This window comes from Quercus robur, chromosome 1, assembly GCF_932294415.1.
Source record: "Quercus robur chromosome 1, dhQueRobu3.1, whole genome shotgun sequence".
Lineage (NCBI taxonomy): Eukaryota > Viridiplantae > Streptophyta > Magnoliopsida > Fagales > Fagaceae > Quercus > Quercus robur.
In genome coordinates this window covers 13,910,889-13,938,223 of record NC_065534.1, presented here as the reverse complement: position 1 = coordinate 13,938,223, position 27,335 = coordinate 13,910,889, and the positions used below count along the sequence as shown (strand labels likewise).

The 27,335-nt window shown below is 34.5% G+C and overlaps 1 protein-coding gene across 3 annotated transcripts in view; it reads left to right on the top strand.

The window, feature by feature from the left end:
* The first annotated feature begins 3,489 nt into the window (after positions 1–3,489).
* The window catches only part of LOC126722114 (DNA polymerase epsilon catalytic subunit A-like), a 29,441-nt gene continuing 5,595 nt past the window's right edge, over positions 3,490–27,335 (top strand). Inside the window, exons 1-36 of one of the 3 annotated variants that reach the window (XM_050425267.1) lie at positions 3,490–3,754; positions 4,168–4,233; positions 4,369–4,428; positions 4,511–4,606; positions 6,165–6,325; positions 6,502–6,590; positions 6,678–6,895; positions 7,815–7,901; positions 8,116–8,250; positions 9,117–9,239; positions 10,630–10,713; positions 11,929–12,093; positions 12,208–12,384; positions 13,343–13,456; positions 13,737–13,841; positions 15,597–15,715; positions 15,813–15,954; positions 16,033–16,127; positions 16,265–16,370; positions 16,459–16,538; positions 16,643–16,819; positions 17,037–17,124; positions 17,264–17,344; positions 17,428–17,571; positions 17,813–17,908; positions 18,424–18,624; positions 19,870–19,924; positions 20,009–20,151; positions 20,242–20,681; positions 21,352–21,499; positions 21,578–21,772; positions 21,886–21,960; positions 23,336–24,492; positions 24,572–24,620; positions 25,547–25,707; positions 25,785–25,851. In XM_050425267.1, coding sequence (XP_050281224.1) covers positions 3,596–3,754; positions 4,168–4,233; positions 4,369–4,428; positions 4,511–4,606; positions 6,165–6,325; positions 6,502–6,590; positions 6,678–6,895; positions 7,815–7,901; positions 8,116–8,250; positions 9,117–9,239; positions 10,630–10,713; positions 11,929–12,093; positions 12,208–12,384; positions 13,343–13,456; positions 13,737–13,841; positions 15,597–15,715; positions 15,813–15,954; positions 16,033–16,127; positions 16,265–16,370; positions 16,459–16,538; positions 16,643–16,819; positions 17,037–17,124; positions 17,264–17,344; positions 17,428–17,571; positions 17,813–17,908; positions 18,424–18,624; positions 19,870–19,924; positions 20,009–20,151; positions 20,242–20,681; positions 21,352–21,499; positions 21,578–21,772; positions 21,886–21,960; positions 23,336–24,492; positions 24,572–24,620; positions 25,547–25,707; positions 25,785–25,851 — 5,658 coding nt within the window. In that variant the 5' untranslated portion in view covers positions 3,490–3,595. The remainder of the gene's footprint in view (positions 3,755–4,167; positions 4,234–4,368; positions 4,429–4,510; positions 4,607–6,164; positions 6,326–6,501; positions 6,591–6,677; positions 6,896–7,814; positions 7,902–8,115; positions 8,251–9,116; positions 9,240–10,629; positions 10,714–11,928; positions 12,094–12,207; positions 12,385–13,342; positions 13,457–13,736; positions 13,842–15,596; positions 15,716–15,812; positions 15,955–16,032; positions 16,128–16,264; positions 16,371–16,458; positions 16,539–16,642; positions 16,820–17,036; positions 17,125–17,263; positions 17,345–17,427; positions 17,572–17,812; positions 17,909–18,423; positions 18,625–19,869; positions 19,925–20,008; positions 20,152–20,241; positions 20,682–21,351; positions 21,500–21,577; positions 21,773–21,885; positions 21,961–23,335; positions 24,493–24,571; positions 24,621–25,546; positions 25,708–25,784; positions 25,852–27,335) is intronic. The other 2 variants (XM_050425275.1, XM_050425279.1) reach the window with 2 other exon arrangements.

Genomic DNA, 27,335 nt, shown 5'->3' with positions numbered 1-27,335 from the left:
CATATTAGAGATTCAATATTAGTGGGATTGGTCCGACGGAAAATTGGCTATCCAATCTTTAAATTAATCACCTCATCAGAATAATTGATTTGGAGGATATCGCATTTTATTTTTCTTCATTGTTATCTATATTTGAGCGCACTTAATCTCTATATTTGTTTCCTTGAAAAGAATTGAATGCTAGTAGAGGAAACTTGGATGGTATTTGCCATAAGAGTCCTCGAGCACTAAAAGAAGCACATGCTCCTCAAATTCTAGAAAAAGCATATGCAGCAATCTGAGCCTCCATTCAAAGGATCTTCTAACTTAATCGAACATTCTTCGCACAAAACCAAGAAGCATGGTGATGGCAACAATCTAGATGACATTTTTAAATTAAGCCAAAGCAATGAGCATAGTTATAGCATATTTGATGATAAATGGTTTTTTTTTTTTGGGTGAAGAAAACAATTATATAAAAGCACCATGAACATAAACATAAACATAACCAAGAGTATATATGTTTTTATATTATTTTCTACTAAGAAACACAAGTCATTTCTTATTTGAATATAAACATGCGATAAATGTCAGGAGAAAGTTTAGAGACAACAAACATAATTTACGTGTTAAATTAAATGGACCTATTATATGATAATAATAAAGTAAAAAAAAAAACTCATATAATGTATTACTTTAAAATGATTACCTATATCTTGTTTTTAAAAAGAGACATGTTTATTTTCTCAAAAAAGTGAAAAACTTATCTCTCCCCTTCTCTTCTTTCCATCCATTAGAGAAAACCCATTCCACCCTCATGCTTCTCTATCCTTTTCATCCCAGGAAATTTAGGATTTCCAATTCATCATCTTTACTCTTAAACTAATTATGATGAACCTAATTGCACCATCAGAAAAGTTGTTCACGATCGAAAAATCACTCAAAATACTTCAAAATTATGGCTTGAATTCAGAATCCTTGATTAATTTAAGTCGTCGTGAGCATCGCAGGGCTCATATATAGGATCAAAATAGGCTTAATTAAATTAACCAACGATTCAGAATCCGAATCATAATTCTGAAGTCTTTTGAGTAATTTTTCTGCAAATAAGATTGTAGCCCTTCTTCTTAGCCAATCAAAAAGGAGTCCTCCAAAGATAGCACTAATTACTGTTACTATGTTTATAATTACCTTAACTACATCTAGCATCCATTAGTGTTGGTGCACCAAGTTAAAACAATCACAAGAGAATGCCATCACAGCGGGACAGATAATTTCTACAAAAAGCATATGACTATCGAAACCACAATATTTAAAAAAGTTGTGGACCAATGCATGTTGATACAAAGCATATGGAAGAGGACTATTTAAAAGCACTTGATCATCCAAAGAGGATTACTAAAAGGAAGCCTAAATGTCCATAAGTTTGATTATGTCATCAAATCATCAAACTTGGTTGATTACGTATACATTGGTATAATGCCTTTGATTGCAAATGGTGCAATTCACCCATTTGCAATGGGGACACTGCCTTAGATTGTTTAAATTAGAATTCAATTTGTTGGAATATTGGAGATTCAATATTAGTGAGATTGGTCCTACGGAAAATTGGCTATTCAATCTTTAAATTAATCACCTTATCAGAATAATTGATTTGGAGGATATTGCATTTTTTTTTCACTGTTATCTCTACTTGAGCACACTTAAACTCTATATTTGTCTCCTTGAAACGAATGGAATGCTCGTAGAGGAAACTTGGATGGTATTTTGCATAGAGTCCTTGAGCACTAAAAGAAGCACACACTCCTCAAATCTAGAAGAAGCATACACTGCAATTTGAGCCTCCATTTAGAGTATCTTCCAGCTCAATCGAACATTCTCCATGCAAAACTAAAAAGTATGGTGATAGCAACAATCCAGATGATGCTTTTAAATTAAGCCAAAGCAATGAGCATAGTTATAGCATATTTGATGATAAATGGTTATTTTTTCAAGTCAGGAAAACAATTATATAAAAGCACCATGAACATAAACATAAACGTAACCAAGAGTATATATGTTTTTATATTATTTTCTACTAAGAAACATAAGTAATTTCTTATTTAAATATGAACATATGATAAATGTAAGGAGAATGTTTAGGGAGAGTGAACATAATTTCGTGTTAAATTAAATGAACCTATAATATGATAATAATAAAATAAAAAAATAATTTTGTTAAAAAAACTCATATAATGTATTACTATAAAATGACAACCTATGTCGTGTTTTTAAGAAGAGATATGTTTATTTTCTAAAAACATTGACAAACTTATCTCTCCCCTTCTCTTCTTTCCATATGTTAGAGAAGACCCGTTCCACCCTTATGCTTCTCTCTCCTTTTCATCTCAGGAAATTCAGGTTTTCCAATTCATCATCTTTACTCTAAAACTGATTATGATGAACCTAATTGCACCATTAGAAAAGTTGTTCACGATCGAAAAATCACTCAAAAGATTTCAAAATCATGGCTTGGATTCGGAATCCTTGGTTACTTTATGTTGTCGTGAGCATCACGGGGCTTATATACGGGATCAAAGTAGTCTTAGTTAAATTAACCAAGGATTTTGAATTCGAGTCATAATTTTGAAGTTTTTTGAGTAATTTTTCCGCAAATAAGTTTGTGGCCCATCTTCCTAACCAATCGGAAAGAAGTCCTCCAAAACCAGCACTAATTACTATTGCCATGTTTGTCATTACCTTAACTACATCTATCATCAACTTGTGTTGGTGCACCAAGTCAAAACGATCACGAAAGAATGCCATCACACTAGGATAGACACCCACAACAAAACATATGATTATCAAAACCACAATACTTAAAAAAGAAATGGACCAATGCATGTTGATGCAAAGCACATGAAAGAGGACTATTTAAAAGCACTTGATCATCCAAAGAGAAATACTAAAAAGAAGCCTAAATGTCCATAAGTTTGATTATGTCATCAAATCATCAAACTTGGTTGATTACGTATAAATTGGTATAATAACTGGTAAATTTAGAATAAAAATGCAATTTATCAAGTACCAAAATATTTGCAATGACAAATTACTCCATAACACATTGAAAAAAAAAAAGAAGAAACAAAATTCACACGTAATATTTTAAAATACACTTTAATTAAAAAATTTAAAACAATAAATTTTAATTATGAAATAAGATAATTTTGAAAATCTACCCTTAAATAAAGGATAAATTAATACACAATATTTTTAATATTAATTTAATAAAGTTTGGTCGATCAAAAATTGGGGGGAAAATGTATTTTTCTTTTAAACTTGAGGCGGAATGTTATTTCTCAAAACTTCCGAGGCGTGTAATTACCAAAAAAAAAAGAAGAAGGAGAGGGGCATTTGTGTAATCAAAGCCCAAAATCAGGCTAACAAAAGCGCGGGAAAAACACTCCCCAAGTCTCAGACCTCAGTCCCGCGTGCCCTCACTTTCAGATTTACAACTTCAGAAAAGGGTTTCGAAACCCCTCTCTCTCTCTCTCTCTCTCTCTCTCTCTCTCTTACACTGACATTTTCTCTCTCCGTCTTAAATTTTCCGATCTGAAAGCTGCCGGAGGGAGTTCAAATGAACGGCGAAGGAAGGAGGCGGGACCGCCGTGACCCGCGGAGCTCCAAGAAGCAGAAGCTAATCCGCACCGCCGGGGAAGAGCTCGAGTCCAAGTTCGGCTTCGATCTCTTCTCTGAAGGCGACAAGCGCCTCGGATGGTTGCTCACATCCTCTCCCGTAAGTCAATTTTGGCCTCTATTCATCAATTTCATCTCCATGTATATGTCCCGTTAGTCAAATTTTGGATGATTATGTTTTTATCTGCTTCGATTTGGTTCATATCATTAGCTATTTTGCCTTTATTATCAGTTCGTGATGAGGAAATTGCAAATTTAGTTGCATGGAACTATGTTTGTGTTGGTATGAAAATGAAATTTGATAATTCAATTTGAAGCTCAAAGTATTTAGTTGCAAAATGAGTAATTGGTTTAGTCACTTTAGTTGTGCTATGCTCATATCTCAGAGAATGAGAATGTCTTACAATGTGATATTCAGTTTGCTCTACTATATGCCTCAATTTTACTAGCAACACACAAGTACATGAACTTTTGTCATGAGGAAAATTATTGATGCGTTCTCGTGTTTTGCAGTCGTCTTGGGAGGATGAAGACACTCAACACGTCTATAGTTGTGTCGATCTTTATTTTGTTTCACAGGTAAACTTTCCCAATGCAGTTATATTCTTTACGTGTACGGATAGTGGTTCCTTACTGCACTTAGTCGAAATGTGTTTTCCTGCGTGGTGGTTGTTTGGCTTGTTTGATTATATAACAGTTTTAGTTTAATTGTAGGATGGTTCGATTTTCAAGTCAAAATACAAGTTCCGACCTTATTTCTATGCAGCCACTAAGGTATGTATGTTTAACTTGAAATATTTAGGACGGGTTAGTAGTTGTCATAATGGTGGTCACATTGATGGAATTGTTATTATAGGAAAAAACAGAAGTAGATGTTGAAGCATATTTGAGACGGCGCTATGAAAGCCAAATTGCTGATATTGAAATCATTGAGAAAGAAGACCTTGATCTTGTAAGATTTTTTTTTTTTTTTTTTTTGCGTTACTATTCTTATAATTTTTCTTGTCCTAGAGAATATTGGAAATGTCTTACAATTGTACTGCTTTCCTTCTTATGCTTATCAGGCAAGTTTTCTAGTTTCTACCATTTTTAAGAGATTACCTGACTACTTCTTGGGCATACCAAAGAAGTGAAGTTGTTTGAATTCAGGGTTGGGGGATAGAGAGATCTCAATGATCCCATTGGCAATGCTAGAAGCTCCACTTGTGTTTGGGCAGAGCTAGAGCTAATTTCATTCTATAACAATTGATGTTACATAATCATTATGCAAGTGAATTTAGTTCAATTAAATTGGGAAGCATATTAATATGCCCAGCCTTTCGAAAGTTTAGTTTTTTGAAGCAAGATCTTCCCACAGAATTTAAAGTTATGTTGGGATGGTGGGTTAGACATAAGAGTGGGACCAAGGTCTTGTATTCTTTTGATTGCTTGTCGACCTACTCACATGGAAATGAACACAATGCTTGATTGACGCCATGGTGTGGATTACACTTTTTTTTAATAATTTAATTCCGACATGTTGTAAAAAAATTATCTCATAAGTTAGTCTCCATCTTGTACTTGTCCCGATTCTCATTTCTTAAGTGAAAGGCACATCAAGTTGATTTGGCAAAATCATAGTTTTTGGTGACAAAGGTAAACCAATCTATCTAATTTCTAACCTTGACTAGGAAAGTTGATCGCCTTCTATGTTATCCTACTTTATAAATAACCCCTTCCTGCCAATCTACACACCCAAACCATTTTGTCTTGGTCTCACTGCATCTTACATGGTAGTATTATTGACGCGTTTTTACTGAACTGGAATATAGTTTACTAAGTTAAATGGGGATTATCACATGATGACTGGTAGTCATTGAAACTTAAATCTTCAGAAAAATGAAAAAAAAAAAAGAGATGGCTTCCTAAATGGTCCCTTTCCGTGCCATATGTCCCTTGACATTAGCGCAGATGGATGTAGCACACTTTTGATACAATAAGCTCGTTATCCTACCCTGGTGCATCACATTTCTTTGTTTTAGTAAAACTGTGGGGTTTACATTAATCCAGCTGCTTTTGGAATCAACAAACCACCATCTGGATGTTGCTACATTCACCTTTGTCCTTCTCATAATAAGCTAGTTTGTACAACTGAAGCATTTGCATAAGGCTTAAGGATTTCCACCTTTTTGTTATCTTTCCTTGTATGCTTCATGATTAAAGAACCATTATGTTTTGCAAAAAAATACGTCAAATTTGCAGTTAGGGTGTATAGTTGTCTATTCAACCCATTTTCTTGCTAATCATCTTTTCTGGAGTGTTAGGTCGTACCATGCTAAAATAATTGTTGCAGATAATTTTATAATCTATATCATTCACCTGCAGACTTAATTTACTATAGTGGGCTTGTTATGATTGGTTATTTAATTGTCATATCCTTGCACATCATTATCATTATTTATTCTTGAGTTGGTATTATAATTCTGTATCCCTATATATGCATTCTGATATCTTTGTATGCTTCTGGACAGAAAAACCATTTGTCTGGCTTGCACAAACCTTATTTGAAGCTATCTTTTGACACGGTTCAACAATTAATGAATGTGAAGAGTGACCTATTGCATGTCGTTCAAAGAAACCAGGAAAAATTTGATGCTGCAGAAGCATATGAGTCCATTATAGCAGGGAAAAGGTAAGGCTCTATTCTTCATTCAGGTTCCATTTGCGTTGAACCAGCCATTATTGCCCTTTCAGTGAAAAGGTTATTGTTTTCTTTCTGCAGTTCTACTCCCTAGCACTGACCTTTTACCTCTTCTTACATGTGGTATCTCTTTACTTATCCCAAAATATTTGGTACTTGATCTGCAGAGAACAAAGGCCTCAAGATTTTCTAGATTGTATTGTTGATCTCCGCGAGTATGATGTTCCTTATCATGTTCGATTTGCCATTGATAATGGTGATTTCTTGTTTCTTTCTATTTCTTTTGAGATTTCATTTTTATTTTTCTATCTCCTTTAGAGACACTGAGAAATTCATGACTCAGATGTACGATGTGGGCAATGGTATGACGTTAGTGTATCCAGTACTGGTCTTATGCTGGAAAAGAGGACAGATCTTTTGCAACGTGCTGAAGTGCATGTTTGTGCATTTGATATTGAGACTACAAAGCTTCCTTTGAAATTTCCTGATGCTGAATACGATTTAGTAATGATGATTTCGTACATGGTTGATGGACAAGGGTACCTGATTATTAACAGAGAGGTACACATGATTGGCTTAAGCTTAGTGCTCTTTCAGTGAATTCTTTATCTGTCTTGCAATAAGATTTTGTGATTCCTCTGGTCTGTCTTATGTTCAGGTATAATAGTTGCTTAATTTTATAACTAGTTATTTGCATTTGAAGCTTTTTTGGGGGGGGGGGGGGGTGGTTGTTGTATGCTTCTCCCCGTTCCCAGTATAACTGTGATTTATCAGCCTAAGATGTATAAAATGAGTATTATCTGGTTTTTAATTAAGAAGTTTGGGACATATTGGTAGAGTTAATGGCTCTCACAGATGCATGTTAAAGAACCTGGGGGTGAGGAGCAGGGCTGGGGTGGGGGGGGGGGGGGGATGTATTTGTAAAAGATGACTGCATAGGAGTTCAACTCTTAGAAACTTATTGTTTCATTTTACTACTGATTTTTGGCCAGGAGATGTTATATGAAGTCCTTTCTGTCAGGCTCTAGTATGGATGTTTCTAGTGAATGACAGCCAGAGCTTTCCTTTTTATTTTATTTTTATTTTTATAAGTAATATATCCTAACTATTTTGGTAATACTAATTCAGTTCATTGACAAGCATTGAAGATTATCTCCTTATAATATCTATGATTTACTCTTGGTTACAACAGATGTTATATTCTCGAGTTCCAATATTATGTTACCTTTGTAATTAATTAACCAAATCAATGATTTTTAAGATTGTGGCCAGTATATGTTCATAAAAGTTTGATTTCCTCCAGTGATTGCTGATGAAAATGAATTATTATTCATTTCTTTTGCATCCATGTAAGCCCCATTATTGCCATTGCTTGTTATTCATTGATCCCCTAGCCATGATTTTGTTCTGTGTTGATAGACTCAATCCTTCATTGGCAATTGCTAATAAATATCTGCAACTTTTTTGTGTTTATTTTCAGTGTGTTGGAGATGATATAGAGGACTTAGAGTATACTCCAAAACCGGAATTTGAAGGGTATTTTAAAGTGACAAATGTGAGAAATGAGGTAATGATACACAAATCTTTATATGTATGTATAGATGCATGTATTTAGTTAGGTATACATTTATATTGCATGTGTATGTGTTTGTGTTCCAGCACGTGTGTTTATTGTTTGTCCATCTAATATGCATGTGCATTTATATCAATTAGGTTTCCTAGACTGCTTTAGGATGCTTATGCAGGATAATTTTTGTTAAGTGATCTGATTGTTCTTGCAGGTAGAGCTTCTTAGACAGTGGTTTGCTCATATGCGAGAGGTGAAGCCTGGTATTTATGTCACGTACAATGGTGATTTTTTTGACTGGCCGTTCCTGGAAAGCAGAGCAGCCTATCATGGGTTAAAAATGAGTGAGGTGCCTTGTTTATTTCTGTTAGTTGAATGACTAGAATATCAGCTTAGACTTTTACCTTCTTTTTATTACCGAGAAGGCTAGAACATAAATATCATTAGTTGCATGCATAAATTTACCCTGTATCATGATCAATGGCTATAAATATGTTGTTATAGTTAGTCAGTGATCTACTGCTGGCTAATGGCTTGTGGCTTGTAGCAAAAGACTTCTGAAATCATTTTGCCACTAAAATATTGAACCAGACTTTCATATTGTTTAGTCTATGTTTTTGCCTGTAACATTTTGTGTTACATCAATTGTGTCTTTATTCAATTGAAGTATTTAGATATAGAGTGCTTTACAGAATATTTAGTTTTCTGTTGTTTAGCTCTCCAAAAAATTCAACTGAAATTACACATACATGAAAATTTTTGGCTTTTCTGTTAGTAGTGGGATTGCATGCATTTTACTTCGAACTTCTTTGAACTTTCATTTCTTTTTTTACTGTATTCATATCATATTTTAAATTACAGCAACAGTAATTGACAAAAGTTACACATTTCAAATTTCTTTTATGTTTTATTGGACCTTGATGCTATCATGGCAATTATGAAAGAAGTTTCAAAAGCATTGTTAGCTAAAATTTTCTCTGCTTCTCAATCTTTGATTAAATGTGTGCAAAACTATTGACTTGATGCCGAGTTTAACATTAATTATTCTAGTAAGAGTAGTAATAGTTGAATTGTTCTTATATACATGTGATCTTTGAGATATTCTTATTTCAGTTGTCATCGGGATATCTTGGTTGCTCCATGTAGAAGTATAGCTTTGTTCTTTTTAATGTTTCTCCCCTCCCCGTTGAATTTTTTTTTTTTTTTTGGGCTCAGGAGGTAGGATTTCAGTGTGACAAGAATCAAGGGGAGTGTCGTGCTAAATTTGCTTGCCATCTGGATTGCTTTGCTTGGGTCAAACGTGATAGTTATCTCCCTCAAGGAAGCCAGGGCCTAAAGGTACAAACTCCCAACTTGGGTTCAATTTGTTTGTTATTAGTTTAATTTTTATTCATTACAAGTTCTTGCATTTCTTTTCTTTACCCAGAAAATATTCTTAATTATGGCATGTACATCTTGAGAGTTAATGGTTAACAGGCTATTAATTGTTTGAATATTAACCCCTTCATTTCTTATTACAATTCTATGACAGATGAAAGAATAAATTTTCATATTATTGTTGTATTATTCTCTTTTCAAGTTCTCAAATGACTAATAGAGGTAACACATAGCAGTGATATTCATTGTTTTTATTTTTATTTTCTGAAATTTTGCGTTTACATCTGCATGCAACCATATTTAGATAGATTCTGTAATTGGTAAGTGATAACTTTACTTTGGTTCTTATTGATTGGCATGGTCATTTTTTAGTCTTTTTTCTCATTCTTTTATCATGTCCATATCAAAGTGGGATTCCAATTTTATGCTTTCACTAAAATCCACAACATCCAAAGGCCTATTTATTTGCTTTAGCATTTCCCACATTTCTTAATAAATAAATGCTACAATCAGAGAGTTAATTCTTTACATGTTGATAACCACTCTGCGTGATTAACATGTTATTTATATTGGTCAAACAATGGCTGGTGTTCATGGTTTAATTTACGTGAGCAGCCATTTTCAAGTATATATGCTGAGTGTTAGGACTGTATATTTGGATCTCCCCTCTCAGACCCTGCAATGGCAGGATTAGCGTGAATTTACAAGTGTTGCCATCTCTGAAAATAGAAACTTCAATTCACAGAATCCAGCTTGGGAATATATATTTTCTGAATTAGACCTGGTAATGGATGCATTATGGTTTGGATACATGGTGGTGTAGCCTTTGTAAAATTACCAAAGCTTTGTGTAATGATGGGTTTATGGTGGCTTGGGTTTTGGTTCAAGGGGAGAAGTGGTGGCTTAGGCTTGGTTTGGTGATTGTTATGATGGGCAGTGGTTAGCTATTTTGATTGATGGAGCTCAGCCTTGTTTTTTGTCTTGGTTGCTGGAGTTGTTGGCAGTTGTGGTGGGGTTGGTTTGGCGGCAAGTGAGAGAGAAGAAAATGAACATATTTACATATCAACATAGGAGATACTGTGCAAAATCTAAATGACAAATGATCCTCTTGAATCTTGATTAACATGTTGACAAAGGAATAACTTCACCTTGTGTGGTACATCCATGCTCTTACCTTAGAAATATTATAAATTGATTTAGGAGAAAAAAATATGAATGACATGCAACTTCAATATCATAATCATAATGACAGAATTTTATTATTTGTGTTGTTAGTTTTTAGTTTCCAGTAACATGAAATTCCTTTTTAGTAGTTGTGCTATGCATTTACTTTTTTTTGATCTTATGTTAGGCTGTTACTAAAGCAAAGTTGGGTTATGATCCCCTGGAGGTGAATCCTGAGGATATGGTTCGCTTTGCAAAGGAAAAGCCTCAGGTATGAGTGACTGGAAATGTTGTTCCTGATGTAGCAAAATTGACTTGACATGGTGTGCCAGTTATAGAATTGGAACATGTTATATGATAATGATGATGGGATTTAAGGACAAAAGGATCACTATATGAACTATTGTAGATATATAAAATGATAGCTGTATGTGCATATTTGTGTGTTAGGTCTGAAATTGACCTCTTTATTGGTCTTTTGGAGCAAGTGGCATTTAAGTTTATTTGCTTGGCTGAGCTCAGTATCATCCACCATGTTTTAATTTGTATGTGGACAAAGATTAGCTCCAAACCAGTTTGGAGGAATCTCTTCCAACTTACTATGTGGCAATTTATAAGACTATTCATGTGTATTATTTAAACAAGTCACATGATTCATTAAAAAAGTCATGTGATTATAACTACACATTGATGGTATCTTCAATTGTCACATAATGGGTTAAAGGAAGATAGCTCCTAACTGGTTTGGAACTAATCTTTTTCCTTTGTATATGTAGGGCAATACAGAAGCAGATGCATAAGCCAATCTTGCCACTTTTGACATTCCCAAAGTTTGATTCTAATATGTTCTAATGAGAATTCATTTTGATATTGAAGAGGGCCTTACTGGTTAGGCAACCTCATCGATGTGTTGCTAATAACTCATAATTGATTAGGTTTTTTGAGTGAAAAGCAATTAGGGAGCTAGTCATATGCTGGCTTCTATTACTAACCCTGTGGCATTTAGGGGGAAGGGGAGAGAGAGTAGCTCATCAATAAAATATCCTGCTTTCGCTTTGGGTTGAGGCACTGGAAGTTATGTCTATATGTTTATTTATAACCCTAGTTATGAAGAGAACCCACAACTATGAGTCTTCCTGTAATACACAGACACATGCACACAGACATTATATAAATATGATGTATGTGTCGAAGTTGTTGGCTGCCACCACATCAGATGCCCTGATCCCAAGTGCTGCTATTGTTGTCTCAGGGTTGCTCGGCCAGGGATGTTATATACCACAATTCTTTTTCTTGGCAGTCAGCATTGTCAAAATATTTTTTTCTTGAAGCGCATTGTTGATATGTAGTACCTGTTGAGTTTTTCAGTTGAAAATTCTGTTTGGTTTTTGCCTACCTTTATTTATTAATTATTTGTACATTACCTTCTTGGGATCATTTCTAATGATAGTATATATGTATTTTTTTGTTGAAAATATTATCGCAGATGATGGCCTCCTATTCTGTTTCTGATGCTGTTTCAACTTACTACTTGTACATGACGTATGTTCATCCCTTCATTTTCTCTCTTGCTACTATTATACCTATGTCACCAGATGAGGTTTTACGCAAAGGTAGTGGGACCCTTTGTGAAATGCTGCTTATGGTTCAGGTGTGTTCTTGTGTGCATGCATTCTGAAGCTTTTGCACTTCTTTGTAAAGTAAATTCTTCCAACACTATGCTATCAAGTTTCTTCCAGTTTCACATGTTTTGCAACCTTTACAGGCGTATCAGGCTAATGTTATCTGTCCTAACAAACACCAATCTGACCCAGAGAAGTTTTACAATAGTCACCTTCTTGAGAGTGAGACTTATATAGGTGGCCATGTGGAATGCCTCGAAAGTGGGGTTTTTAGATCTGATATTCCTACTAGTTTCAAGCTTGATCCATCTGCCTATGAGGTATGCAATTTCTTCTTCTGTTTCATGTACTGTTTTTATTGACCAGGCGTTCAGTTACATCATTCGAAAATGACTTCTGGTTTGATTTAGAGTGCGTTTGGATTCGGCTGAAAGTTCCTTGCGTTTGCGTTTTGTCTGTTTTTTTTTTTTTTTTTTTTTTTTTTTTTTTTTTTTTTTCACGCGTTTTGGAGCGTTTTGGGTGTTGCGGCTACTGTTCATGCACTGTTCAATGAACAGTAGCCGCAAACTTTGACTTTTCAAATTTTTTTGGACCAATCACAGCACATCGTGTACTGTTCACGGACCCACAAATTTCACTTTTCAGCAACTTTTTCATTAAAAATGGGTCCCACGATACTATTCACACATTTAAAAATTATTTCGCTACAGTGTTTTTCAGTTTTCAGTTTTCAGCTGTATCCAAACGGACCCTTAGTGTTCATCCAGTATCTCTACATTCATAGGCCACTGTCTAGTGAATTTATTCTATTTTGTCTGATGTAGTTTGTCAAAACAACTAAATATGATATATCTATTTCAAATGAGTTTTTATTTCCTCTAGGTGGAAATATTTTAACATACACCAAACAGCAATTTGAGTGTGCTTGTGTTGTTGAAAATCTTACTATATGTTCTTTAACCTTGTAGACTTGTAGTCTTGGTTCATCGAGGCATTCTGTGTGGACTATTGTTTTATTTGCTGCATCACTTATCTTGTAATGTTGTCCTTTTTATTCCTATATATTTCAGTCTTAACAACTTCCTTCAAGATTGATCCATCCTTTTGTAAAATTTTCTGGAAGTCGCTTTACTGAATTAAAAAGAAAAAGAAAAAGAAAAAGAAAAAGAATCTACTGTGCCTAATCAAAAGCTACTCAATTAAGGTTTCCTAATATGAATCCTTTTATTTCTGCTTTGTGAATATACTTGATTCACTCTGGAGTATTTTGAATTACAGCAACTGATCAACAACCTTGACCGGGATTTGCAATATGCTATTAGAGTAGAGGGTAAGATGGACTTGGAATTGGTGTCCAATTATGATGAAGTGAAGAATGCTATAATGGAAAAGGTACTGAGTATTTCTATTTCAAGCATATGATTTATGTTCCAGTAATGGGGCTTGGACTCATTTCCAAATATGTTCAGTAAATTTTCTTTTAATAATATGTAATGCATTGTATAGTAATTTGCATTTAAAGCTCATAACCACTAAGCTTGCAATTCTTTTTTTATTTTTATTTTTTACTGTATAGTTCTTCACCTAAATATGGTGTTAACATCTGAATATTTAAAGATATATATTCGGGAAGAATTTTTTTTCATTAATTATTTTCTTCCCTCATCTGTAGCTTGTAAGACTGCAAGGCGAACCTATACGCGATGAATGCCCCCTTATTTATCATCTTGATGTAGCTGCAATGTATCCAAATATTATTTTAACAAACAGACTCCAGGTACGATGTTAATAAATGCTTTAAGTAATTGTGGATGATATTCATTTAAAAAAAAAATTTATTTTTAAATTTTGGTTTATATTTTCCATTTGCTTTTAAAATATGTTGCAAGGATGGAATGGTTTTGATTTGAATACGGAGAATATGACAGTGGGACATCATAAGATCTGTAAGGCAGTGTTCTCTGATAAAGATAAAATTCATAAATTAAAGGAGAAACTAGAAAGCCCAAGTAAATTGGAAATGTACAGAACTTCTCCTTAGTTATTACAATCTAAACTTTAAAAGGTCAAGGAATTTTATAAATGCAGCCTGTAAGAGTCATCCAATTGTTTAAAAATCCCAATAATAATAACTTGATTGAATTATGAATGAGCTCAACACCATCAAATGTTCGACTATTTCTATCTTTCTCTCTCTCCGAAATGTCCATATAAAGATTTAATGGAAAATTATTCCATATCTCTTATACTTAAGTCTATGTCAAATATACTTCCTACTTATCAAAAAAAAAAAAAAAAAAAAAAAAACTATACTTGCTTTGATAGCAAGCAAGTAATTGGATCAAATTCCTTGGCATTGCTTGTATAAACAAGTAACTGAGGCTCTCCTGCCGCCAAACAATGAAGTGTGATCAACTAGCTCCCCCATAGATTTTACACATCCAACACCAATCAACTATAAGAATTTCCTTCTTATGAAGTTTGTCCACCATCATATCTTCTCCAATGCAGCTATTCAAACAATAAAAGAAACCTTCTAATGAACCTTTGCACTCCATATGCAATTCCAAACCAAATAGCTTTTTTGGGCATCATGAAGAGAATGCACATCAAGCTTTATGGACTGACCCTTTCAACCTCCAACGCACTCTGGAAAATTAGTTTACAGATGAAAAATCCAGCAACTAATTCCAACCCCTAATACTGGAATTTGGCAAAACAAAAAAGAGAGGATTCCAATGACGTACTATCTCTTTTGAACAACCCAAGTATGAGGCAACATAAGTACCCTTGTCCATATCTTGAAGGATTAAGTCAAGAAACTGATATCTTAAAAGAGAATTACCACATCAGAGCTCATGCCAAAAGCAAACCTGGTTATTATCCCCAACCACAAATTTAATGTTCAGAAAAGAGATCCCAACCACTTCTAATACTTTTCCATTGGAAATCCTTCCCAACATTTATAATTACTGCAAGTTCACTTACTTTGACATATTAAACCAGTTTTCTTATCCTTAGCAAGGAAATTGTTGTCTTTTCACAAGTTTTTGTCAACATTACTGTAATTGCTTTTATAGCAAAGGTCAACCTAGTTCTGTACTGTCCCCAAGCAACAGGTGACATTACATTACAAGGTTGGCCTAAATACTGTTTGTCACAACCTGAGAAAGCGATAGCCATATTTGTGCTATTCATCAAATAGATTAGTAACAGTTGGAACTCCATGTAGTCATTTATATATCCCAGATTGACCTAGTACACGCCCGCTGTGGGATCACATTGCTATGGTAAGGTTTTGTGTTCATTAACATGCTTTGTTGATGCCTCTTAATTATCTTGTTTCTTTGAGAGTTATCTCCTGATTAGTGCATTACAATGTCTTTTCCAATTTGAGCTGATATATTAGTGGTTTTAAATGTTTATTTTGTTTTGTACATCAGCATCATCAAATAGTTTTTGTTGGTCTCATCCCCCCAATTTGTACCTTTGCTATCAATGTATACCAAGGTTTCTTCTTGTTTTATTCCAGCCACCATCAATAGTTACAGATGAGGTCTGCACTGCATGTGATTTCAACCGTCCAGGAAAAACTTGTCTACGAAAGCTTGAATGGGTTTGGCGTGGAGAGACATTCATGGCAAAGAAGAGGTTTTTATTCCTAGTTTTAGTCTTCCCTTATTTCTATAGGTGCATCAATAAAAGACTGACTGATGATTGTGTATGCACATCTCCTTAATAACTTCAGTGACTATTATCATTTGAAGAAGCAAATTGAGTCTGAGTTCGTTGATGGTACTGGTGGTCAGTTGCCAAAATCTTTTCTTGACCTACCAAAGACAGAGCAACAATTGAGGCTAAAAGAGCGTCTAAAAAAGTACAGTCAGAAGGTATATTTCTCACTTGGTACTAGTAGATGTTTTTGCTTAAGTAATGCCAGAGATAATAAATTTTACTGTCTTCTGCAGGCATATAAACGGGTACTTGATAAGCCAGTCACTGAACTCCGAGAAGCAGGGATCTGCATGCGGGAAAACCCATTTTATGTTGACACTGTTCGTAGGTGAGCAGTTAAAATTTTGTTATGCTATAAATTCTGAATTTGTAATATTCAAAAGGAAAGTCCTTTTGTGTGCGTCTGTGTATTCCTGAATTACATTTTCTTTTCACTAAGTCGCATTTCTTTTGATCTTGTTCAAGCTTTCGGGACAGAAGGTATGAATACAAAGGACTTAACAAGGTTTGGAAAGGGAAGTTGTCAGAAGCCAAGGCTAGTGGAAATTCTATAAAAATCCAGGAAGCACAAGTATGAAGATTATTCATCAGCTTTTGGAACAATTGGAATATAGTCAATTTGTGATGATGAGTTACATAGTCTCGTATTGTTTTTGCAGGATATGGTAGTGCTTTATGATTCATTACAACTTGCCCATAAGTGTATACTTAATTCCTTCTATGGTTACGTCATGCGCAAGTGAGTTTGGTGATTTCCATTTGGTTTGAAAACTAATTGTATGGAGCCTGTTGTTACAGTGGCTTCTGTGTTTGTGTTATCTCTCAAACATTTATTTCTTCCAGGGGTGCAAGATGGTACTCAATGGAAATGGCTGGAGTAGTTACGTATACAGGAGCAAAAATAATTCAGAATGCTCGCGTATTGGTTGAAAAAATTGGAAAACCACTTGAATTAGATACAGATGGTATCTGGTGTGTGCTCCCTGGATCTTTTCCAGAGAACTTTACTTTCAAAACCAAGTACGATTCTGCTCTTCATGCTTTACATAGTTATTGGTGTTTGTTTTTTTATGTCAACTGTCAAAATCCTCATCAATTATCTGACATTTATTTTAATTATACCACTTGCATGTAGCCAAATTTAAATGCATCATCCAAGGTTTTGTTCTGACTTGTGAAAATATTGTTATTGAGTATCAAAAGAAGCTGACTATCATATGGGAAATATATATTTCAGAGACTTGAAGAAGAAGCTGACAATCTCATATCCATGTGTTATGCTCAATGTTGATGTGGCCAGAAACAATACAAATGATCAATACCAGGTTAGCTTGGAACCTTATTGATTGTTTAATTCCTGATGTATTCTGTATCATTCTGGTTACGCTTAGTGTATTGCGACATGACTCTGGCTGTCTATGTAACTGCAGTATTTCTTCAAGTTCTAACTACTATGTTTTACAGACACTAACAGATCCAATCAATAAAAGATATACAACTCATAGTGAATGCTCGATTGAATTTGAAGTCGATGGACCATACAAGGTAATGTTGAATAGTTACTAGTTAATTTAACAATTGATTTGTTCTTCATTGCATTCATGCAAATCATCTGGTCTTCCGTGCAGGCAATGATTATTCCTGCTTCTAAGGAAGAAGGAATCTTAATTAAGAAGCGATATGCTGTTTTTAATGATGATGGAACCCTTGCCGAGCTTAAAGGTTTTGAGATCAAGCGTAGAGGTGAGCTGAAGCTCATCAAAGTTTTCCAGGTAATCTCTTATTGTAATATGTCCCTGCTTTTACCTGCTATAGAATCGGCTTTGTTTTTTCTTCATTGTGGCATGTCTTGATAAAATTATGTTGATGTTATATGGAACCAAATCTTCCTACCAACAGAAAGAAAAAATGAGCCAACTTTATATTCATTTTAGTAGTTAGTCTTGATGCATCTGACTATATTTTTTTTCCAAATTATCTCCTTCTGTATGTAAAATACTATCTTGTTTGCAGGCTGAGCTCTTTGATAAGTTCCTCCATGGGTCCACCTTGGAGGAATGCTATTCAGCTGTAGCTTCTGTTGCAAACCGCTGGCTCGATCTTCTTGATGTACGTAAATAGTTCGATATATTGATTTTGATTTTGCTTTGGTCACTAGTTTCAATTTCCCCTTGCTTTGTTTAAAGTATGGCTCTAGGGTTCCTTGTACAAACCCTTTTTCTTTCTCTTTCTTATTTATTTGTAACAGAGGATGTTCATAGTTTCATGATTAATTCAAGTTTCAAAACAGGGTGTTAGAATTATGGCTAAGTGATTAAACTCACAATTCCCTAATAACTTAAGCTTTTGGGACAATTGGTAATTTTACATGGTATCAGAGCAAGAGATCCTGAGTTCGATCTTTGTCTTCACTTTACCTCCCATTTAAAATGTTAATTTCCCACTTGCTGGGCCCTTGCTTATTAAGGGGAAGTTTAGGCCCACAAGTGAGGGGGAGTGTTAGAATTATGGTTAATCGATTAAACTCACAATTTCCTGATAGCTTAAACTTTTGGGACAATTGGTAATTTAACATAGGAATTGCTCAAATTTTCCCATATCTTTTCTTTCATTTCTTATCTCAGAATCAAGGAAACGATATCGCAGACAGTGAGCTGCTTGACTACATATCTGAGTCAAGCACAATGAGCAAGTCCTTAGCTGACTATGGTGAACAAAAGTCATGTGCAGTGACGACTGCAAGACGCCTTGCTGATTTTCTTGGTGATGCAATGGTTAAAGATAAAGGACTCCGCTGCCAGTATATAGTTGCATGTGAACCTAAGGTATGTTCCTTTTTTTCTTTTTAGCTTCAGGAATGTGAGCTTTATGGATCCTTCCATGTGTGTACTTAGCCAGTGAAGTTTCTTCTGATATCATATGGTCATTATCAGTGCAAAAATCAAGGGAACAATCAGAAATAGGCTTCAGTATGGACAATATAGATCCATTCATAGGAATGAAATGGAAATTCTCTTGGATTAGGTAAAATACCATTGGCTATATGATGGCAGCTCTTGGTATATTAATCGTGATTAATTTAACATTTGGCATGAATTTTGTCAGCATTGATGATATATTTATCACCTTTGTTGTCCTGGAAGGGTATTCTCATGGTAGGCTTGGGATTTTGTGGCTGTTTTTGTCTTTCACCCAATTTGTGTTGCTGATCTACTTTACACTTGAAAGATTGATGTGCTGAGAAAGTCATTCCAAATCTCATAATGAAAGAGCAATTTTATACTCTTCAGGATCTTGGCAGTAAAGCCAATGATCCTATTATAATGTGTTTGCTGCCCTTGTCACCATCAGAAACATTATTGTTAGTGCCAACCTTTGCCTTTCCATCAACATGTTTGACTCAATTTCATCCATGCCTCTGACCCCAGCTAAACTTTGTAGAATGTCAGCTTGATTTAAATTGCTCTTTTCCAACTCTTAGGCTAGCATAATCTATTCCTCATGTGAAAAGCCTACTTGATCAAAGTTTTAAATCAATCACTCAATAATACATCCTTTATTTCATCCTCTTATATGAGCTATTGATTCTCATTGAAGTGTATTTTAACATGGACAAGTTTTCAGCCTATCATCATCATGTTTAAATCTTCCTTGTGAGGTCAAAGGTGTTGTTAGCATTGTTGGATGCTGCACATATCAATCTCTCCTATTATCATGCATATACAACGGGAGATTCTTGGTAATTAGGAAGAAATAGGAGGCCGGGCCTCCCTTTGATTTTGCTATCTCAGACATCCTCAAATCAAAGCAGCTTTGTTTCTGATATATCCATGCTTGTATATGCATGATAATAGGAGAGATTGTTTCATCTCTTTGTTTCAGAAACATAGGAGAGATTGTTTCAGAAACAAAGGAGAGATTGTTTCCCTGGTGTGCTTGTTTCATCTCTTTTTGCTATCTTAGATACTGTTATTGTACTAGACTTGGCATATCTATTTTTTAATTTTCTATTTTTTTTTTTTGGATGGGGTCATTTTAATCTAAAGATTGTTTTTGTGTTATGTGAGTAGGGAACACCTGTAAGTGAGCGTGCTGTTCCTGTTGCAATATTTGAAACTGATGCTGGTAAAGTTCTGCCATGGTTTTCTTAAATTTCATTTGCTTCTTGTTTATGTACTAAAGAAAGCATGTACACATTTGAATTCACAGAAATAATGAAGCATTATGTGCGGAGATGGTGCAAGATTTCATCAGATGTGGGCATTCGATCCATTATTGACTGGTCTTATTACAAGCAAAGGCTTAGTTCAGCAATTCAGAAAGTTATTACCATTCCTGCAGCAATGCAAAAGGTTTTGTTGCTTGTTCATTGTTATTTGTTGAAGTTATCAATCTCCCTTTTTCTTTTGTGTGCCTCATGTAAGATGAGTTGAAATTTTCAGGTTGCGAATCCCGTCCCTAGGGTAGTACATCCTGATTGGCTGCATAAGAAGGTTCGTGAGAAGGAGGACAAGTTTCGACAACGCAAATTAGTTGATATCTTCAGCTCGTTGAACAGGGATGAATTTTTGAAAAAGAATAGTGATGCTGCTGGCGCCAATGGTATGATGAATGAAGAAATTGTTAAAGACTTGGAGGACTTTGGAAACAAAAGCAGAAAATCTGTAACTGGACCTAGACCAATTGTTCGTTGCTATGAAGTTAATAATAGACAAAACTCTGTCAAGACAAATGACCAAGTAGGCTACCTGCAACAACAAACTGATCATAGGCTACCTGCCCTTTCTTCTGAAAACATTGACAAAAATGTAGATTATCGAGGATGGCTTGAACTGAAGAAAAGAAAGTGGAAAGATACTCTAGAGAGAAGGAAGAGGCAAAGGTATGCTCTTTGTTTCCTATGTACAAAGGCCCATCTGATGGTTTTAGAACTGTTCATACAGATTGGATATTGTACAAATGTGATTCACAATTTGCCTAGTACATCTTTTGTTTTGAGTTTTCTTCCTTACAATAGATCTGATAATAACATTGAAAGAACCAGTTTACATTTTATTATTTATAAAATGATATTGTTTTTCCATTTGGAGTTTGGCATAGAATTGTGTAACTAAAAAGATTAGGCTGACCAAAAATAGGGCCTGTTTTTATTTCCCATGGACAATGAATTGTTTTGTTGTTTATGTGATATGATTTTGTGAAAAAATATATTGTCATCAATGAAGCAATTCAAAAGTGGCAACCATAAACATAAAAAGCTAAATAAGGGAGTTTTTTAATTCTTAAAAATTGATCCACCCCAACAACTATGGTGGATGACTCCGCATCATTTAGGTGGTATGAGAATATAACTGTCCACTTTCCATGGGACTACAAACAGGTCCTTAGTAAATTTTATTTGATTGGCCAAATATGTGGTTCTACCCACCAACTATATGTAGAACTTCAAATGAACTGTGATATGTATGCAAGTCTCTTAACGTGAGCTTAGATATTTTTTCCTGATGATGTTGCTAATCTACTACTTGGTAAAATGGCACTGACTTTAACAGATTGAGCAATTCAAGGACCCCACGCCGTGGTAAAGGTCTTCTTGAAGTGCTGGGTGATGTGACAAATCATAAAGATACTCAGGGCAGATCTGGTGTCAGTTCATATTTTAAGAGGCATGAAGCATCTCTAACACGCTGCCACTGGCAGGTATTGGTTTTAATTCGTTTTAAACACTTAGATGGAATGGTTTGAATTGAAGGTTGATCTCTTCTTTCTATGGTTCAGATTATACAGCTAGTTCCCAGTTCAGATGGCCAATTTTTTGCTTGGGTTGTTTTAGAAGGAATCATGCTTAAGATTCCCATGACTGTTCCTAGGGTATTTTACCTCAACTCAAAAGCACCTGTAACAGAAGAATTTCTGGGAAGGCGCGTAAGCAAGATTCTTCCTCATGGAAGGCGTAGCTTTAACTTGTATGAGGTATGTTTACTGTTAGCTCTTTTAAAGTTACAATAATGGTGCTTCTACCAGATTTTTTCATATGAAAGGTATTTGAGGTTTAATTTTCTTCTTCTTTGATGAATTATTAATAGGTTATAATTGATGAAGATCAATTTAGAAAATATAGCAAAAAACTTGCAGCCCTCCTTGCAGACCCTGAAGTTGAGGTCAGTATGCTAACCTATAATCATTTAAGAAATTGAAAAAGGCATATATGGTTCTTGTTGCATACCTTGTGCATGATTTCTTATATAGTTATATTACTGGTCTTCATTTCCGTTTAATGTCACAAGTTTCTTAGCCTTTATTTTAAATGGTAATTATGCTTGTGTTGTCATGTTGGCTACCAATAAAAAAGAGATTGGTTAGGAAATCTCCTATATGGTTTGAAGTTTGATGTTTTCTGCTTGTGCATTAACAGAAATGTGGGGTATTTTATTTGTAGATTGCAAACTATCAAAACTAGATTAATTTAATGTATGAGGTGTTGCATCAGCAACTTTATATTTTTTTAGCGCTTTATATTGTCTTTTTTCTGCTGGCAAAGAGACAATGGGTACAACTTATGTCAAACATAAAATTTTAGACTCTATGAGTACAACTTATGATTTCATGATCAGTTGTGTAAGTTGCATCAAATAAGTATAGCAGGTTACATCTACTTTTGTTTAAGATGACTTTAAAATTGCTTTAAGGCATTATTGAGGCATTATAGGCATTCTTTTTGGGTCTTTCTATTTTTGGAAACTGTAGATATCATAGGGATAATGTATATGCAAGATCTCCCAATAATGCTCAAATAGTGTGGAAGTTTTTATTGCATGCTATGTAAAAATTATATTACTTATTAATCCTGTCCCTCTACAATGCTAATTTTTAAGGGCTTTTATGAATTTCCTTCTTAGCTTTGAAATGTGAGTATAGGCAATAGAAATTTCTTGTGAACTTATTGGTTCCAAGCATCTTAAGTTACTCTAAACTATGGGATTTCTTTCCCGTATTCTTTGCTGTAACACATTTGGAAAGGGTTTAACTCTTAGATGAATGATCCTACTAATGCATTTGCAAATGTAAGTGCACATGTTTGTCTCTTGATTTTGTTTGCCTATTTTTCATCCTTGTGTGTTAGAATTATGGTTAAGTGATTGAATTCACCATCTCCTAACAATTTAAGCTTTTGGGGACAATTGGTAATTTAACATGGTATTAGAGCAGGAGATCTTGAGTTTGATCATTGTCTCTATTCTTCTCCCATTTAAAATGTTTAAAATCCCATGTGTTGGGTCTCACACATGAGGGGGAGTGTTAAAAAATATGGTTAAGTGATTGAATTCACGATTTCCTAAGTGATTCTGAGACATAATAGTTCCCCCCTCTATGGTTATTTGTCTATTTATATGCATTTTAACGTCCACTCTAAGGGTTGGAATATTGAAATTCAGAACTTGGTTTGTTTAATAGGGCTAAAATGACTCATATGCTACCAGTTTTATTTGAGATATCTACTTAAGTGGTTTGACTGGAATGCAATCCTTTGATCAGGGGATATATGAAACAAAGGTGCCATTGGAGTTTAATGCCATCCTCCAGATTGGTTGTGTCTGTAAAGTGGACAAAACAGCTAAGAAAAGAAATATCCAGGATGCCTGGAGTCTGAGTGAACTACACATGAAGACAACAACTGAATGCTCTTATCTGGAGCAATCCATCTCCTTCTTTTACTTGTATCACAGCATCTCTGAAGGACGAGCTATATATATTGGGTATTTTCCTGCATCAAGAACAATATCTGTTGTGGTGGTTAATCCTTATCAAAATAAAGATTTGTCACCATCTTTTCTTGAAAAACAATTCCGTGAAGCTTGCCAAGCTCTATCTGTTGAACCACCTCCTCCTAGAAATGGTGTAATTTTCAAGGTGGACTATGTTGGATATATCAAGGATGCTGAAAAGATTTTACAAAGAGAAATAAATGAGTACAGACATGAACATCACGGACCTACAATTGCTGTTATTGAATGCCCAAATGCTCAATCAATGAAGTCAGGTATACGAGCTCTAGATGATTTCCCATGTGTGACCATTCCTTCCAATGCTCGCGATAGTCACTATCAGGTTCTTGGGTGGCAGCAAGTGGCTGCGAAAATTGGAATGCAACGTTGTGCTGCATCGTCCCAGTGGTTGAATGACAGAATCTCTCTGTCAAGATATGCCCATGTACCAGTGGGGAATTTTGAACTTGATTGGCTTGTATTTACAGCAGATCTCTTCTTTTCAAGAGCACTACGTGATCAACAACAGGTACTTTGGATATCTGATGATGGTGTTCCAGATCTAGGTGGCATTAATGAGGAAGATACCTGTTTTGCTGATGAGGTCCATCAACCTGTTCTTACATACCCTGGTGCATATAGAAAAATAACAGTGGAGCTAAAGATTCATCACCTGGCTGTAAATGCTCTTTTGAAAAGCAACCAAGTGAATGAAATGGAAGGAGGTGCTTTGCTAGGATATGACCAGGACATGCATTCTGGAGCACCTGTTCAGAATGAACATGTTGGCTTTGATGAGGATACCGCATGTGCACCTGCATTTCGTGTCCTAAAACAGTTGATCCAAAGGTGCCTTGCAGATGCAGTCACGTTTGGAAATGTATATGCTGATGCAATATTGCAACATCTATATCGATGGCTCTGCAGGTTGCAGCATCTTAACTCTGATTTGTATGCCGTCTTGTTTTTGGATCATATAATTACTAGTTTCATTTTTATGTTGCAGCCCTGAATCAAAACTTCATGACCCAGCTCTTCACCGCATACTTCACAAGGTAAATACTTGTTGGATTGCATAAGATTTCCTTGTAACACAAGAAAGTAGTCTAGGCTGCACATAGAGCTTTAAGGTTACTCTAAATACTTTTTGTTTTACTTTGTATGAGGTTTTGTTACATGGCACATTCCTTGAGATTATCTTTATTTAAGCTTCCACCTCTTCAAAGTTTAGCATTTATGTCAAAGTATTAATTAATGGAAGATGTGTTTATTTCAATGTATTTATTAATAAAGTTCAAAGAATTTGTATGACTCTCTCTCTCTCTCTACACACACACACATAAAATTTAGACCCTATAATTGTCATTTTAGTCCATCAAACTTAAAGTTTTTCATTTTATTCCGTTTAATACCTTAGTAGCCTAAGGTTATACCATGTGATGCATTCTTAGAGAATAAAACAAATTTAAACAAAATCCAACAAAAAAAATTTAACACACAATCAAGAATATAATAAGAATAATTATGTTCTTAAGTTGGAAAAGTAATTAAATATTTGCCAATTTATGCAAGCAATATTACAATAGGTTCATATTCTAAATTATATTAATCTTAAAAATTTACAATACTTAATGAGTATTATAAATTTCCCTTTTTCTAATGGCACGTAAATAATTGAAGCTTATTTCTCAAATATTATATTACTTAATGAGTATTATAAATTGGTCATAAAAATAATTTCTTATCAAATATTTCGAAATGAACTTATAACATATGTGTGTATCGCACGGGACATCAGCTAGTTATAATAATGATTTGAATTATTTTATTTGTGAAAAAAAATAGATCTTTCACAATGAATTGGATTTCTCGTAATTGTATACCTTGTGAGATATGGTGATTCATTTAATATGTGAATTTTACCTAAATTAAGTCCTAATCAATTGATCTGACTTCTTTTGGTTGTTTTTAATATCTACAGGTGATGCAAAAGGTGTTTGCATTATTGTTGGCCGAGTTTCGGAAATTGGGTGCCACAATTATTTTTGCAAACTTCTCAAAGGTTATTATAGACACAGGCAAATTTGATCTCTCTGCTGCCAAAGCTTACTGTGATAGCTTGCTTAAAACTCTGCAAAAGAGGTTGGTCTTGACAAAGAATTTAAGTAGATTTATTGCTATTGTCTTCTGTCATGTAATTCGTCTTTGCTATTTTGTAGAGACTTGTTTGAGTGGATTGAGCTTGAGCCAATGAACTTCTGGCATTCTTTGCTTTTCATGGATCAGGTTTGTTTACTTTCTCCTTGTTTATAACTTAGATTGCACTTCCTAGGATTTTTATGGCTTTCTCATTATTCTTTGGTTGTCTTTGGTCTCCCCTCCTCCCCCTTTTGTTTTCCATAAATTGGTAAAAGATTATTTCTTAGATCTTAATAAGTATCCATCTCATTGGGTAGTTCACAATTTATTTTCCACATAATTCTGGAGGACCTTCAATTTTCATAAATTGTCATATTAAGAGGCATTTGAGGTACAGATACAATAAATTAGTAAAGCTAAAACTGACCTTTTGACGGGCTTTTTGCTTAGCTTGAAATTTGGTAGGCCTTGCTAGGTTTTAGATTGCATAAACCCTAGTTAAAAAAAAGCATTCAAGTAAGTCATGCTTTGATGCCTCTTATCTGTTTGGTGATGGGTCAGTCTTGTGTCAGTTTCTAGACTAAAATTTGAAGATCCTTGTGCTGGAGTAAACATCTTAATTATAAATAGTCACTTTTTTGATCTTTTGGTAGAAAATCAAGTAATCCACATGATAAAATTACAAGACAATAAGAATATGAAAAATGAAAAAGAAAAATGTGTCATCTAACAACAACAACAAAGACTTTTGTCCCAACACTTTGGGATCCGTGATGGATCCTCAACAAACTAATCTGGGTCGGCCAAATGTTTTCTTGTCTGCTAATATATCTTATCCAACTTCATAGTTTCTGTCACATCCTTAATAATCATGTCCGTTTTTGTTACTTCTTCTATGCTTTTGATCCCCCAACTTGAATCAGTTGACTCTTTCTCACTAGTGCATTAATAACTCTTCTTTGCCCTTGATCAAACCATTTCAAATGACTTTCCCTCATTTTCTGATCAATAGAAGCCATCTCTTTAAATGGATTTCTTCATTTTGTATCACGAATTTTCTTGTTTTCTACGTATTCATCTTAACATTCTCATTTCAACTTTACTCATTTTATTAACATGTTACTTCTTAGTAGCTCATCATTCAATACTATATAACATAGCTGGTCCTATAACAGTCTTATAAAACTTTCACTTTAACTTGAGGTATTCTACAATCACACATTATTCCTGATGTGTTTCTCCAATCTCCATTTCATTTACCTTGCTCTATGTTGTGATTCACATCCTCTTTGATCTCTTCGTCCTTGTGAATTTTTTTATCCAAGATAAAGAAAGGACACAATCTCTGATATCTCATAACCATCCAATTTTATAAGGCTTGCATCTTTGTTTCACTAAGGCTATGTTTGTTTGGGCGGAAAGGGAAGGAAGAGAAGAGAAAAGAAAAAAGGAGGGAAAGGAAAAAAGAAAGGGGAAAGAAAATATTTCTTTTATGTGTGTTTAGATGAAGAGGGGAAGAGAAAGGAGAGAGAAGGAATAAAAAAATAATAATTAAACTTTATTTTATAATTGGGCTTGTAAATTATAAATTCATAATAATTATGAGGATATAAAGGTAATTTCACAAAAAA